At 47.3% G+C, this 15,836-nt stretch overlaps 1 protein-coding gene across 1 annotated transcript in view; it reads right to left on the bottom strand.

Moving 5' to 3' along the window:
- The window catches only part of LOC147462175 (uncharacterized), a 151,120-nt gene that overhangs the window by 64,648 nt on the left and 70,636 nt on the right, over positions 1-15,836 (bottom strand). Inside the window, exon 5 of the mRNA XM_086509580.1 lies at positions 10,462-11,303. Coding sequence (XP_086365706.1) covers positions 10,462-11,303 — 842 coding nt within the window. The remainder of the gene's footprint in view (positions 1-10,461; positions 11,304-15,836) is intronic.

Raw genomic sequence — 15,836 nt, 5'->3', positions numbered from 1 at the left:
CAGAACCTCCACCATCTGTTTCTAGAGCTGCTGGACATAGTCCACATGCAACTAATGCTGCTGATCCAGCAAAAGAGCCACCTGTATATCTATTTGGATCATGGGGATTTCTAGCTGACCCGTAATGAGGATTAATATTAGCCTGTTGTTCTTGAACCAAGCTCGTGCTGGTTTGTCTTGGCGACACAAATTACACCACATTCACGCAGCCTTGCACCACAAACAACATCCTTTTTAAACATCCCTCACCTTGTGGAACCATGTCGTGCCACAACTTCTCCAGAAGCCAGACTGCCCGCTGCTGATAGACTCTGCAGAGAGAAGTTGGTGCAACGAGAGCTACTGCAGCTGAGGACGAGCAGCACCTACTGGCGGACACACAAGGCTGAGGTAGCAGAGAGGACTGAGGTACGAAGGCGCACAGAGAGAGAGAGAGAGAGAGAGAGAGAGAGAGAGAGAGAGAGAGAGAGAGAGAGAGAGAGAGAGAGAGAGAGAAGAAGAAGAAGAAGAAGAAGAAGAAGAAGAAGAGATTTTTTAACGTCGAGAGAGAGAGAGAGAAATGAAATGAAATGAAATGTTATATTAACGTCTTCAAAAGGCCAAAGTGACCTATGAGACCAAAAAGTTACAATGTGGTGGATCTGATACAAAGTCAGAGTAACAAGATGACAAAATAACAGAATGACAAAATGACAAAATAAAATACTATTGAATCCTAAACTGCTAGGTGTGGACTAAGCAGCTAAACAACTAGCTGGGATAGGTAAATCACAAGAGATCTAGCATCGGTCATTGGCAGATCTCATCAATCTCCTCCATGGTCAGTAGTCCGACCGGGCATCGTGCATGTCGAGCCAACGTGATCCGAATCCTCTGATGCAGCCTCCGTCGATGCTGTGTAGTCCTCTGCAGTCGTGGCCGTCTGGATCTCCCTAGCTCAGTCGCTCGGTCGATTAGTATGCCTCTGGTATAAAGCGACGGGCTCTGTTGTGGTAGTAACTCCTCCGGGTGTCCAATGGAAGCTCTAAAGAAGTCTGTGATCTGTCTCTGAGACTGGCTAGCCTCTCCTCTCATCATGCTCTCTCTGTGTCTGTGCAGCTCGAGAAAAAACAAACGTAGGCATCTCTGATCCTCGTACCGCATGACTCTAGCGAATGGTCCAAAGCCCTCTCTAAACAAGCAATGGAAGCGGCCTCGTATCTCGTAGTAGACGAGGCAGTGGCATGTGTAGTGCAACTCTATCTCAGGCTCGATGTCACACAGGGGGCATGTCCTGGCCTCTACTGGTATTTCGTTGTATCTCCCGGTCTCTATCCGCAGCTGGTGTGAAGATGTGCAAATCTGGCCAATAGCACATCGTATTCCATGAGACAAGTGGGTGTCCATGTAGCTGGGCCTCGTCACAAAACCATCCTCCGTAAGCTGGAGGAGATGCTCTCTGTAGAAAGCCATCTTCGTGCCTAGCTCTTGTGCTGGTTATATCCATGTCCTCTTGGTGTCTAGCTAAGTCAAATCTTGGCGAATGAGCCTGGTTACCTCGGACTGTGTAAGAGTCAGAGAGGGCGCATCCAGTGAGTATTGGAAGGGGGGCAATCTGTCTATGTTGAACCCATGCATCTGAAACCACGATGTCATCTCCCTGTACCAGCATGCTGTATCTCCCTGCATGGCTAACTGTCGAGAGAGAGAGAGAGAGAGAGAGAGAGAGAGAGAGAGAGAGAGAGAGAGAGAGAGAGAGAGAGAGAGAGAGAGAGAGAGAAATGAAATGTTATATTAACGTCTTCAGAAGGCCAGAATGACCTATGAGACCAGACAGTTACAATGTGGTGGATCTGATACAAAGTCAGAGTAACAAAAATGACATAATAAAATGACAGAATAAAATGCTATGGAATCTGAAACAGCTAGGTGTGATCTAAGCAGATAGGTGGGATAACTAAATCATAGATCACAAAAGATCCAGCATCGGTCGCTGGCGGATCTCATTAATCTCCTCCATCCTGACCAGGCATCGTGCATGCTGGGCCAAAGTGATCCGAATCCTCTGATGCAACCTCAGAGAGAGAGAGAGAGAGAGAGAGAGAGAGAGAGAGAGAGAGAGAGAGAGAGAGAAATGAAATGAAATGATATATTAACGTCTTCAAAAGGCCAAAATGACCTATGAGACCATCAGATACAAAGTGGTGAATCTAATACAATGTTTGAAGTACAAGTACAAAAAGTACTGAAAGCAAAAAATGAAAACTGAAAATGAAGCGTGAAATGTGAAATGTGAAATGTGAAAATATAGAATAGGCCCTCAATGACAATCTGGGTGTCATGCTAGAATGCCTCTGATCCTCTACTGGAGTCTCCGTCGATGGAGTGTGCTCCTGTGTCTAGATCGTGGTCGTCTCGATCTCCCGAGCTCAGTCGCCCTGTCAATGAGGGTGCCTTTGGTATGAATGCGGGTACAACCCTGTGCTGGTGGTTGGTCTCTTGGCTCCCTCGATCCAAAGAAGTCTGTGATCTGTCTCTGCGACTGTCGTACTCCATGTCTCCTCAACAGACTATCTCTATGTCGGTGTAGCTCAAGTAGATATAAGCCAAGGCATCTCTGATCCTGATACCTCATGCTGAGAAGCTTCTCAAGGCCACCAGCTCGTGAAGGGGAAAAAGAGCGCGGAGGCTCATTTCAGGAGGAAGCCGTTCAAAGAAGCCAAGAGTCGGAGAGAAAGACAGAGAGGTGGGCGCTGCAAGAGAAAGCGGCTAAGGGAGAGTTGGGGAGCTTGAGAGCAGCCTACAACAAAGAGGCAGAAAGATGCATGGTGACTACGAGATAGAGAGGTTGTGGAATTGAAAAAAAAGGTTTGGTCATCAAACACTGGAGCAAGAGAAGAAAATCTCCAAGGCCGGCTCGCCACAGGAGGAGAGGGGAGTGCTGCCAGAGAGAAGGCCAAAGGGAGGCTAGGCATGCAGTCTTCTATAGAAAGGAGCTAGGGAGGCCTACTGCAGTGAAAGGGTCTTTGATAATTGGGACATGAAGTACAGCTAGAGAGCAACCAGGTCAGGTGAAGGCTCGGGTGGCAGAGAAGAAGGGGCAAAGTTGCTCAAAGGGGAAGCTGAAGGACCATTAAGTAAAGCAGGGAGTCGAAGGGCAGCAGGTTTGCTGCAATTCGCAGGCATACGAGGCATGGCTGAGTGTAATAATAAGGTGGACAGGTAACTTTTGGAAGAGCATACAGGAGGGTATCTAGAGTAAGGTTGTGTCAAAAGGCTTTAGCTTGGGGCAGACGAAAGCCACCAATTCGAGAGGCGGAAAAAAAAAGAAGTGCTACTCGAGTCCTGCTCTACCATATACTGGTGCTTTATCTTGGGTGGTCGTCACTTATGTTTTTAAGTTTAAAGTGTTCTCAGCACAAGGTTTTGCAGTGAAAGGTGATAAAAGTTTGCAGTTTTCATACTTGAATGTATTTGCCTGTGAGATATCAGCAACAAAGTTCTATTTCCTCCTCTTTTAAAGGTCTTAAGCAAGGTGCTTGGCGTATATAATCTCAGGTTCAGGTTTCTACCTATCTTAGTACGGCCAAGCTTATTGTACTTTCTCTCGTCTTTGGTCCCGAAGTCGCTAGGGTTTCTGTATCCCGCTCTTTCTATGAATTTTTCGACTCCTTTATAGTAGCCAAGAGTGGAATCTTCTCTCAAAAGTTGATGCTAAGGAGTGGGAGGAGTGGTCCTCTCGGACAACCCCAACCTTCGCTGACGTTCTGAATGGCCGCTCCTCGACAAAGCTGCCCCAAGCTGAAGCCTCTTGACACAACCTTACTCTGGATACCCTCCTGCTGATCACGAGCTACGCCTTGTATCCTCTTCCAAAAGCTACCTGTCAACCTTCTAATTACACTCAGCCATGCCTCGTGTGCCTGCTAATTGGAACAAACCTACTGCCCTTCGACTGCCTGCTTTACTTCATGGTCCTTTGGCTTCCCTCTAAGCAACTTTGCCCCTTCTTCTCTGCCACCCGAGCCTCCACCGGATCTGGTTGCTCTCTAGCTGTCCTTCATGCGCCAGTTATCAGAGACCCTTTCACTGGAGTAGGATGCCCTAGCTTCACTCTTCAGAAGACTGCATGCATAGCCTCCCTTTGGCCCTCTCTCTGACAACGCTCCCCTCTCCTCCTTTGGCGACCCGCCCTCTTACACGCAACCTCTCAGTCTCGTGGTCACCATGAAGCTTTCTGCCCCTCTGTTGTAGGCTGCTCTCAAGCTCCCCAACTCTCCCTTAGCCTCTCTCTCTTGCAGCGCTCACCACTCTGTCTCTCTCTCCCACCCTTGGCTTCTCTGAATGGCTTCCTCCTGAAATGAGCCTCCGCGTTCCCCTTCACGAGCCGGTGTCCTTGAGAAGCTTCTCAGCATGGCCGCCATGCTTGGCATGCTCTCTCTCTGTGGGGGGCGATTTCCCGCTGCGGGGGGGTTAACATGCTTTCCACACAGACATGGAGCCAGCACAGTGGATTATGTCATGGCACAGCCGAGCCTCATCTCTAGTATCCACGATCTCACGGTTGGACCTAGACCTGTTGGTGTGGCAGTGGATCATGCTCTTGTGTCGTTGACCATCTCTTTTTAGTTTAGTGTAGCACACAGGCCACGGGCAGCAGCCCCTACTCGCTACAACTTCACGCGGGAGACGGACTCTGTATACATAGATGGGATCTACAGACGCCTGTGCACAGAGGAGCCAGGGCGACCTCTGGAGGAGCTTACTACTATACTGACACAGACACTACATGATGCAGCAACTAAGGCAAAAACCACATACCCAGCCTGAGCAGAGACGCCGTTCCGGGAGCATGCCCCAGAACAGTTGGTATGATGAGGAATGCCAGGACACTAGAGCTAGACTTCAGAGGGAGGTGCTTTTGGGGGACATACTCACAGACAGTCACAGATTGACTTCGGACTCCTAGTGCAGCAGAAGAAGAGGGCATTTTTTGCTCCCCTAGAGCACGATCTATACCAGCTATTCTTGAGTCAGGACTCACGTGAGGCCCCCCCCCCCCCCCCCCCCCCCCCCCCCCCCCCCCCCCCCCGCCCCTGCCATCACTTCTACAGAGGCCTGGGGCCAAAACGCATCATCTCTGTACACAGTTCCTGAGCAGCCCCCCCTTCCCGACCCCCCCAATCCATGCTCACACACGTGTGCTTTTTTCACCGCTGAGATGGTGAGGAAGGCCATTGACAGGATGAGGACTGGGAGAGCATATGATCATGATGGCTTAATGGCTGAGCATTTCACACATGCCAGAGATCTACTAGAAGAGCTTCTAGCAGTTATGTTTAACCGTGCCATGCCTGATACTTGGAGCACCAGATTCACCAGAGCCCATGCAACATTGAGTATGTGTTCACAGGTTCAGTTTCAGGAGCCTCGGACGAAGCTCTGGCTCTTTGACACTTTGGTGGCTTTTGCATTGCTTTATGGAGCTGAGATTTGGGGACCTTTATTGGATCATCACGGAAGGACAGGCCGCAGTGATGGATGGGGGGACATGGAGAAGCCTCTGGTCTCTATGATCTCGCGGCTCATTATCTTCAGTACCACGTGCTATTGTCCGAGCAAAGCTAGCTGCCCCCTCACTAGTGGTTGAGGCGCTCACCAGATCTGTCTCCTTCATACACCGCATGTGGGAACTTCCCAGAGACAGATATGCCCGCCTTGACTTGACTCCTCTCGACAGTTAGCCATACAGGGAGATACAACATGCTGGTATGGGGAGATGACATCATGGTTTCAGGCGCATGCGTTCAACATAGACAGATTGCCTCCCTTCCAGTACTCACTGGATGCACCCTCTCTGACTCTTACACAATCCGAGATCACTAGGCTCATCCGCCAGGACTTGACTCAGCTAGACACCAAGAGGACATGGATACAGCTAGCACAGGAGTTGGGCACGAAGATGGCTTTCTACAGAGAGCATCTTCTCTAGCTTATGGACAATGGTTTTGTGACGAGGCCCACATACATGGACACCCACTTGTCTCATGGGATATGATGTGCTATTGGCCAGATACGCACATCTTCACACCAGCTGCGGATCGAGACTGGGAGATACAGCGGAGTACCAGCAGAGGCCAGGATAGCAAAGGCCACGACATGCCCCCTGTGTGACATCGAGCCTGAGACAAAGTTGCACTACACATGCCATTGCCGCGTCTACTACGAGATACAAGGCCGCTTCCATTGCTTGTTCAGAGAGGGCTTTGGACCACTCTCCAGAGTCATGCGGTATGAGGATCAGAGATTCCTGGGTTTGTTTTTGCTCGAGCTGCGCAGACACAGAGAGAGCCTGATGAGAGGAGAGGCTAGCCAGTCTCAGAGACAGATCACAGACTTCTTTACAGCAGCCACTGGACACCTGGAGGAGTTACTACCACAGCAGAGCTCGTGACCGAGCGACTGAGCTGGGGCGATCCAGACGCCCACTACTGCGGAGGACTACACAGCATCGACGGAGGCTGCATCAGAGGATTCGGATCACTTTGGCCCGACACACACGACGCACAGTCAGACTACTGACCATGGAGGAGATTGATGAGATCCACCAGCGATCGATGCTGGATCTCTTGTGATCTAGCTATCCCAGCTGCTTAGTTCACACCTAACAGCTTAGGATTCCATAGTATTTTATTTTGTCATTCTGTCATTTTGTCATCTTGTTACTCTGACTTTGTATCAGATCCACGACATTGTAACTTTCTGGTCTCATAGGTCACTTTGGCCTTTTGAAGACGTTAATATAACATTTCATTTCATTTCATCTCTCTCTCTCTCTCTCTCTCTCTCTCTCTCTCTCTCTCTCTCTCTCTCTCTCTCTCTCTCTCTCTCTGTGTGGATGAGGTTTCTGACTACATTGAGAGAGATGGTGATAGAGGTGCGCAACTGGCAGGGACATGGATTCCACTATTGTTATATGCTGATGATATTGTGTTGATCTCCGACTCTCCGTAGGGATGCAACGTCACTTGGATGCTTTGCATAGGTTTGCCCAGGAAAGTGGTTTGTCTGTCAACCTTGGTAAAACCAAGGTCATGGTATTTAATACCACCCCACAATGGATCAGGAGGTCAGTGCCCGCATTCACATACGGCCAGGAGACAGTGGAGTATACAGATGCTTATACTTACCTTGGAGTGGTTTTTAGTTGGCCAACATTTTCACTGAGGAGGGCAGCAGAGACTAGATTGACCAGAGCCCAAGCAGCACTGGGTAGATTGGAAAGGATGTGTTCACAGGTTCAGTTTCAGGAGCCTCGGACGAAGCTCTGGCTCTTTGACACTTTGGTGGCTTCTGTATTGCTTTATGGAGATGAGATTTGGGGACCTTCATTGGATCACCACGGGAGGACAGGCCGCACTGATGGATGGGGGGACATGCCATTGTCCGAGCAGAGCTAGCTGCCCCCCCACTAGTAGTTGAGGCGCTCACCAAATCTGTTTCCTTCATACACCGCGTGTGGGAACTTCCCAGAGACAGATATGCCCGCCTTGCACTTGAGTCCTCTCGACAGTTAGCCATGCAGGGAGATACAACATGCTGGTATGGGGAGATGACATCATGGTTTCAGGCACATGGGTTCAGCATAGACAGTTTACCTCCTTTCCAGTACTCACTGGATGCACCCTCTCTGACTCTTACACAGTCCGAGATCACCAGGCTCATCCGCCAGGACCTGACTCAGCTAGACACGAGGAGGACATGGATACAGCCAGCACAGGAGCTGGGCACGAAGATGGCTTTCTACAGAGAGAATCTTCTCCAACTTACGGAGGACGGTTTTGTGACGAGGCCCAGGTACATGGACACCCACTTGTCTCATGGGGTCCGATGTGCTATTGGCCAGATACGCACATCTTCACACCAGCTGCGGATCGAGACTGGGAGATACAGTGGAGTACCAGCAGAGGCCAGGACATGCCCCCTATGTGACATAGAGCCTGAGACAGAGTTGCACTACACATGCCACTGTCCCGTCTATTACGAGATACGAGGCCGCTTCCACTGCTTGTTCAGAGAGGGCTTTGGACCACTCTCCAGAGTCATGCGGTACGAGGATCAGAGATGCTTGGGTTTGTTTTTGCTCGAGCTGCGCAGACACAGAGAGAGCCTGATGAGAGGAGAGGCTAGCCAGCATCAAAGACAGATCACAGACTTCTTTAGAGCAGACACTGGATACCCGGAGGAGTTACTACCACAGCAGAGCTCGCCGCCTCACGCCAGAGGCACACTGATCGATCGGGCGACCGAGCTGGGGAGATCCAGATGCCCGCGACTACGGAGGACTACACAGCACTGACGGAGGCTGCATCAGAGGATTCGGATCACTTTGGCCCGACATGCACGATGCCCGGTCAGACTACTGACCATGGAGGAGATTGATGAGATGCGCGAGCGACCGATGCTGGATCTCTTGTGATTTTAGCTATCCCAGCTAGCTGATTAGTTCACACCTTGGAGTTTAGGATTCCATAGTAGTCATTTAGTCATTTTGTCATATTGTCATTGTCATTTTCATTTCATTTTGTTACTTTTGTTACTCAGACTTTGTATCAGATCCACCAGATTGTAACTTTTAGGTCTCATAGGTCACTTTGGCCTTTTGAAGACGTTAATATAACATTTCATTTCATTTCATTTGTGTGTGTGTGTGTGTGTGAGAGAGAGAGGCTATTTTGGCCTTGGCGGCGCCCTGTGTGCTCGCCATGCTCGCTCCAATGGTTGTAGACGACCTGCAATCTGATTTAAATTACCTTTTAAGTTTTTTTGAACCAAGGGTGGGTTCCCATCGAAAGGGCTTCGAAATTTGAACTTTGACTACTCCATATGATTTCCGAATGCCACTAGAGATGCCCGTCAACAGCCCCTTCAAATCGCCATCGTCCCAAATGCCTGTATTGTAGTCTGGATCGCACCCATGATTGTAGCCTACAAGCTTAGAGACGGCCCGCAAAGTAGGCACCCTCTTCAGCATCTCGAGAGAGCTTCCTTCCACAGCTTCAAAGGTGTCATGCAATGGGGCATGGCCACGATAGCCTTCTCTTAGGCGCCTCCTCTTTCCTGAGAAAATGAAGATCTTTTGTATCGGAGGAGTTTTTCAAAAGTGTAGATTCTATCAGAAAGGTTGCCAATCAACAACTGCCCAAGCCAGCTGTGTATACAGTGTGACATTGATCATGAGGCAAACTCGTTTGATCATGGGTATTTACAAAAAAGACTGCAACTGGAACATAATTACCCGACCCATGCTACCACTTCCCTCAAACTATTGGTGGCTCCAACCGCTGCCGCCTGATGTTGGCAACCCGTGGAGCCTATTTACACGCATCTTCACTCTTTATATACAATATTTACAGAGGGACTTAAGATTCATCAATCCGGGAAGCTTTCTGCTAGCTTTCAAGTTTTAAAAGAGCCAGGGGTGCATTTCTGCTTCAAACAATGTACTTTACATACAGGGTATACCTTGTGCGCTAGAGCCCGTTGGTTGCATTTCATTCCCTGCTTCTGGTTTGCAATTCTAAGATTGAGACATAGCCGATTATGTCTGGGCGTGCATTTGATGTGCACTATGTCCCTTAATTTTCAGAGAGGAGACCAGAGCAAACCTGAGCACTGGCGAAAATGTGGAGAATCAGGACTGACAAACTGAGGGATGAGTGGAACTATGCAGTCACACACTGTTTTGAGGGCAAGGGAGCACGGAAGATAGCGGTTTACACATCTGGTCTTTGTGGAGAGAACGCGATGATACACCACCTCGGTTGCTCCTATCTTTCATTTCAACAACTTCTTCATGATTTGCATGATCCCTCTTTCCTGAATTATTCTGCTGTTGCGTACAGGTTTTAATATTGTATGATCTAGGTGGATGAAAAAGAGAGGCGAGAAGGAAGCATTTTTGAGCACTCGGATATTGTAACATGTTTCTGAATGGTACTATTTTACGCTGGTCTAATGAAACATTCCTCCCAACATGCATATTTACTGCACTTTTAAGATTACTTAAGCACCTTTGCATCATTAGTGTCTCTACCCATATGTGGCTACTGTTGGGTTCAACTACTACGTCATGCATAACCAAGTAAAACTCCCATCCCTTTTTCCAGCCAGGTAAGGCGCCCAGTTCACTTCCTCGAAAGGCCAACTTTCTTAATTCAAAAGCAATGCTTCACCTGAAACCTTGTTTCCTTCAAGACAGAGTACCCTGTAGATCGTGTGCACTCCCCTTAATTCTTGCCCTTATCCCATGAATGCCATTTTACATAAGACTTGATATCCTGGTTTTTCATAATAATCGATCAAATGATGAAAAGAAAACATGCACGCTTGTAGATCAGAAACTAGTATAGACAGTGATCAAACAGAATGGACTTCCGAGAAATAAATGTTATGCAAAATGGCAGAGTCTGAGAATCATACCAGAAAGACATGCCCAAGAAATAATCCTTGCGCACGATAGAGAGAGCAACAAGCTCAAATATGAAGAGAGCCAGGCACACCAAGTAAATGTATATTAAATAGGGGTCAGCTGCCTTGGGACAATAAGCTCTAATAAAATTATGAGAGAAAAGAGCGATCACGACAGCAGGGACAATGAGACATGCCCAATACTTGCTGTCCATGAACTGGTTTAGTTTAATAGCCTGAGGGTGCATTCGAAGAATTCTCCAGAATGAGATTTCATGTGAAGCAATTTGGATGGATAATGGACTGTGGTTCTTTGTACCATCTTTGTCAGTAGATGACCCCTCCCAGAGAGCAGTCCTCTCCCATGGGAAGGGACTTGATTGGAGCTGAAAGGATGATTGCATTCCTCTTCCAGGATGGGGAAGCTTCTTTCCATGCCCAATAAGCTTGCTTGGCTGAAAAGCAAGCTTTGTCGTCGATACTTCACGAAATTTTGAAACTTGGCTACGATCAAACCTCATAGAGGAGTCCCAGCTTGAGCTTTGAACAGAATCTCGCACAATTTTGCTTCCTGACAAGCGTGGACGTGATGTTGAGCTATTTTCCTCAAGGGGACCTCCCACAAGAAGACTCAAAGGTCGGTCTGTTCGTTTGCCCGTTTCAAGGATATCTCGAGAGGTTGAATATCCGGAACTTTTCATGGTGTTACGCACATGTCTAGAACAACCAACGCCCTCGCCATAGGTAACGTGCCTTTGCCCCTCCATTGTAGGAGCACTGGTAGATGACTCAAGACTCGGATGCTTTCCTTGCAATATTTCAGAATTGAAATTGCTCAAAAATTTTTCTAAGGTCTGAAAAAAGAAATTCAGTGTCAAAATTCTGAAAGTGAGATTGAGAACAAGAGATAACCAAAAGAAAGAGATCAGAATACATATGTTTTATTTCAAATGAATAAGACAGAGACACACAAATAGTAAAAGGATGATGGTCATAGATATTAGCATAAGCCATGGAAGAAACATGAAGAGCTAGTGATGGGAACTTTCATCGATAGAAAAATGGAAACAAACTTTCATCGATACAAACACTCTTTGAATGTAGACACTAGAAGGAAAAACACAGAACCGTACAAAAGTTCTTTTGATTGCAAACAAATTAGACAATGCTCAACAAATAATTAAGAAGCACCTAGTCATACCAAAAGAGGAAAGAGCTACAATCAGCCAAGGAAAACTAACATGAACAGCTAGTGATGGGAACTTTCATCGATAGAAAAATGGAAAACAATGAAACGCAAATTTGACCTGCTTAAAACCCATCTCAAAATGACCGGGGATCAGGTAGTTCTACCTCTAGAGACATGCTCTTATGGTCACTTTACAGGTTTTCCTTTGTCTTATTGAAAGCGCATTCATTGACGCATTGAATGAGATTCTCACATGTTTCTCTTTTGCTTAGAATTGGAGAGCTCTGAGTATTATTGACCCTGAGGTACGTGAAAGCACTTGTCACAAAGCTAGGGGTACAATGGCACTTAGCTTTATCAGGTTTTACCTTTAACTAGTTGCCCCCTGAGTGCTGAATCCTGATATGCCAAAGGATGCCACACTAGATAAGAACTCTCAAAATAGGAATGGCTACCACATGTATCTCCTTACATATGGACATATATATATACCTACAGTAATCTGGGAAAAGCCCATATTCACATCATGTGGTCCCTTGACTCAATCCAAGGCGGGCTATGAGACGAAGAGACATCCTAGATGTGAGAATTGCATCTTAAATAAAAAAGAAGAAACCAGTTAATAAACAACAGAGGCCATGCTTCAACCGCAAATTTAAAATAGTTTCTAGCAAGCCCTGCTGACAGTATTAAAAGTTGACCTTCAGGCTCAGATTAGTTCACAAACCTGGAAAAATGCATGGCCGTGTTTGCAACCTAAAGAATTTCAATTTTTAAGGATTCTCGAATGACGAAAACCCCCTAAGACTTGCAACCATGGAACTGCAGTCTGGCACGGCAGATAACTCCGTCTGCACATAGGGAAAAACTGTGTTTAAGTAACTAATATAACACTCTCCTGCCACTTAGACGGTAAATAATGCAAAAAAAAAATTTACATTAAAGAATCGGGGCAAAAAAAAACTGGCACATGTTTTATGGTTCAAACACTTTGAAATAGTTGGTGCATGCTAAAACAAGCAGACTAATATTAAAGCTTGAACCAAAAAAGAGGGAAATTGCCAGTTGTTGCAATTAAACAGCTTCAAGCAGCGCATGGAAAAATGGTGAAAGGAACCGAAGAGAAGTGAATGAACAATCAATATGAAAAGTGAGATTGACTGGTGGCTGTTTGTTAATGATACAGCAATAGCTTCATTGAGTATTAATTTGTGATGCTTTTGCAACACTGAGGCGAGATCAGTCTGTAAAATACTTGCCTTCAACTGCTACTTCTAAGAAAAACACACAAGGCTTCCTTAATCGTTCCAGAAGGACCACATACCCACAAATACTGGGCAGTAGGTTGTCAATACAGAAAACAAGGCAAAAAGTCCCTCAATATAACTAGGCATAAAGCCTAAAATGAGGCCAAAAGCTGACAAAAAGTACAAAAACTGTATACTATAACTAAAAGTCCAGGTAAAGAACCTTCTCTATAAGAGTAAAACGTGAAACCTGCAAAGAAAAAGAAGGGGGGCGGGTGGTGGTCGGGTCCGGGAGGGCGGGGGGGGGGGGGGGGGGGGGGGGGGGTTGGGGTAGAAAGAAGGCACCCAATAATCCCTCAAACAAAGGAACCATCAAAGTTGGAAATGAGCCAAGCTTCAAGAATTGCATCTTGACCCTACCAAGAGATGCAGATGGAACAGCACCCTGCTTGGACGATAGTGCAGAAGCCACCAAGGAAATGAAAAGAAACCCATGGCTTGTCAAAGTTGAGCCATTGAGTACAAACCACTACAACATAACTTTGACCTCAAATAACCAGCCCCGAACTTTCTTGGAAGGCAGTCCAGAATAATGTGATCTACTTGCTCAAGGTGCCTTGAGAACTTGACGTCCGAGCAAAGAACGTGCCACCATGATGAAGGGTGGGATGTTGACAAAACTGAAAGACAAATAATATGTGACAATCAAGTGAAAACCAAAAAAACCACGTCCACAACACATGAAGCTTAATTTGGGACAAGGCACCTTGTGCCATAACAGCCTCTTCTCCAAAAACAAATGAAGTGACAACCAAGGGAGGTCCTGTACACCCACAACACCAGCAGACAATAGAGTGCTAAATAATGAAACAGCCCGGCAGCAAAGGAAGTCGATGGGACAAGCTCCTTCATCAAAAACGAAAATAAAGGAAAAAAAGACACACCATGCCATAGAGAAATGGAAAGGAATGCATGACTAGAGGAGAGTGTGTTTAACCACAACATAATTGAGCTGAAACTATGGAACCAGTAGAGAGAAATAGAGATGACACAAGACACATGGACTCTCCAACCCAGCCTTAGTACACTGCGAGACCCAAGGTCAACGACACTGGCTGGCAGCCCGCTTAGCTCCAGACAATGTATTGTGCTACTCACATACAACCGGGATCGGCGAGGCTAGATAGTGTAGGGATATGTACTAGGTGTAGAGTATTTGGACACTAGGCTAAGACAAGACTATCGTAAGACTCGTACATACCACAGCTCATAATAGATGACATATGTACAACGAGCAAAGTATCTCCCTAGAAAAGATAAGCCACATAGATTGTGAAAGGTGCTATGCTAGGTAGGCACGAGGCCACGCTCAAGGCTTAACTACCACTTGTTGATGTGCCGCCAAAGCCTTGTCCAGTAGCAAAGTCTAGCATCGTCCATCGGAAATCCTGCTCCACTAGTCCAGTGAGTCATATCTCTGAGCTGCCACAGTGAACCAAGCACTATAGCCAGGCTACAGATTATCCATCACAAGACCACTCACCGTCCTGAGCTGCAAAAAGTGTAAAGCAAAGACTCCGGAAACAGAGAGCTGAAAAATCCTGAACACTGTAGAAGGTGAAATGTGCCATTTGCTCCATGCTATGTGCTACATTTTGGGTGTCTCTCAATGCAGTGTCCACGAAACTTCACTCAGATGTAACATACCAGCTGAATAAAACGAGCAATAGTGAAATAACAACTGAACTAATGGATAGCAATAGCAAAATGGCAACATGAAGTGTTAACCATTATAAACTGAAGTGTTAACCACTCAATGACTGCTGAACCACTAAACTCTCAGCGTATACATATGTCTGGTAGGCAGCACTCACAGCTCCTGACCAAGGACCGATCGATACAAAGGGGGTGCAGGGGCTCCACAGTGCACGGAGGTGTCTGATGCTGATGAAAGTGTGTTAGTGTTGTACACAAACTAGACTCGACAGCTAGACTCGATACAACTGAGAATCCACTGAAGCTAGCTATCAACTATATACAATGACAGAGATCTGTGAGCAAACTCTCTCCTCAGATAAGAGGGACTAAGCACCAAAGGCAAAGAAATCTGTACTCGATATGGAAATGGAGCACTTGAAGGGAATATCCTGTCGAGTTGCAAAAGCCTGGGATGGGAAGGTAGCAAACCGTGTCACATAAGCTGGCTGATGCTGACGGAATGCACGAGCAGAGGGTGTAAATATCTGCGGATGCAGCTATCCCAGACGAATAGGTTATCCCCTGAAAAGTAGCATAGGTCCGATTTGGGGAGATGAAAGCATTGGAAAAAAAATACTGCTGAGGTAGATGGCAGATCGGCACAGTGGAAGTTACAGGGTAAAACCAGGAGGCACCATGTGCCAACAATAAGATCGACTGGAACAAACTTAACAACAACCAAAACAAATCCATGACACTACAATAGGAGAGAAGAGCTCACTGCTGCTGTTCTCCCCCCCGGCCCTCTGCTCGCCATCGCGCCCCCAGCTCACCTTCGCCCTCCCTCCCTACCTGCTCACCGCTGCCCTGCCCTGCCCTGCCCGCTGCACACCCGCCTCCCCGTTGCCCGCAGCCCTGCCCTGTCCGCCGCCCACCCGCCTGCCCTGCCGCTACCCGCTGCCTTACCCGCCCGCCTACACATTACCCCTTATCCACCTCCTCGCTCTCTACTTTCCTACTTAACTGGTTCGACAGCACTTTCGACGTGCTCGGTCCAGCAGGAGGTTTCCATTCGCCGACGCCTCGTCGCCCCTTCTTTACAGCAGCAGACACAGATGGAGGCTCAAGCTCCGCCACAAAGGGACTCCAATGAAGTCCCCTCGCCCCCTGCTGAGCCCACCATTCGACTTGCTCTCTCACCGTCAGAGCAACTGAGCCTAGCCGTAGAGGTGGAACGCCTTCAGGCGACTTCT

Source organism: Adiantum capillus-veneris, chromosome 3 (genome assembly GCF_014529385.1).
Source record: "Adiantum capillus-veneris isolate H3 chromosome 3, ASM1452938v2, whole genome shotgun sequence".
NCBI lineage: Eukaryota > Viridiplantae > Streptophyta > Polypodiopsida > Polypodiales > Pteridaceae > Adiantum > Adiantum capillus-veneris.
The sequence above is the reverse complement of the archived record's forward strand: the minus strand, read 5'-3'. Positions and strand labels throughout refer to the sequence as shown.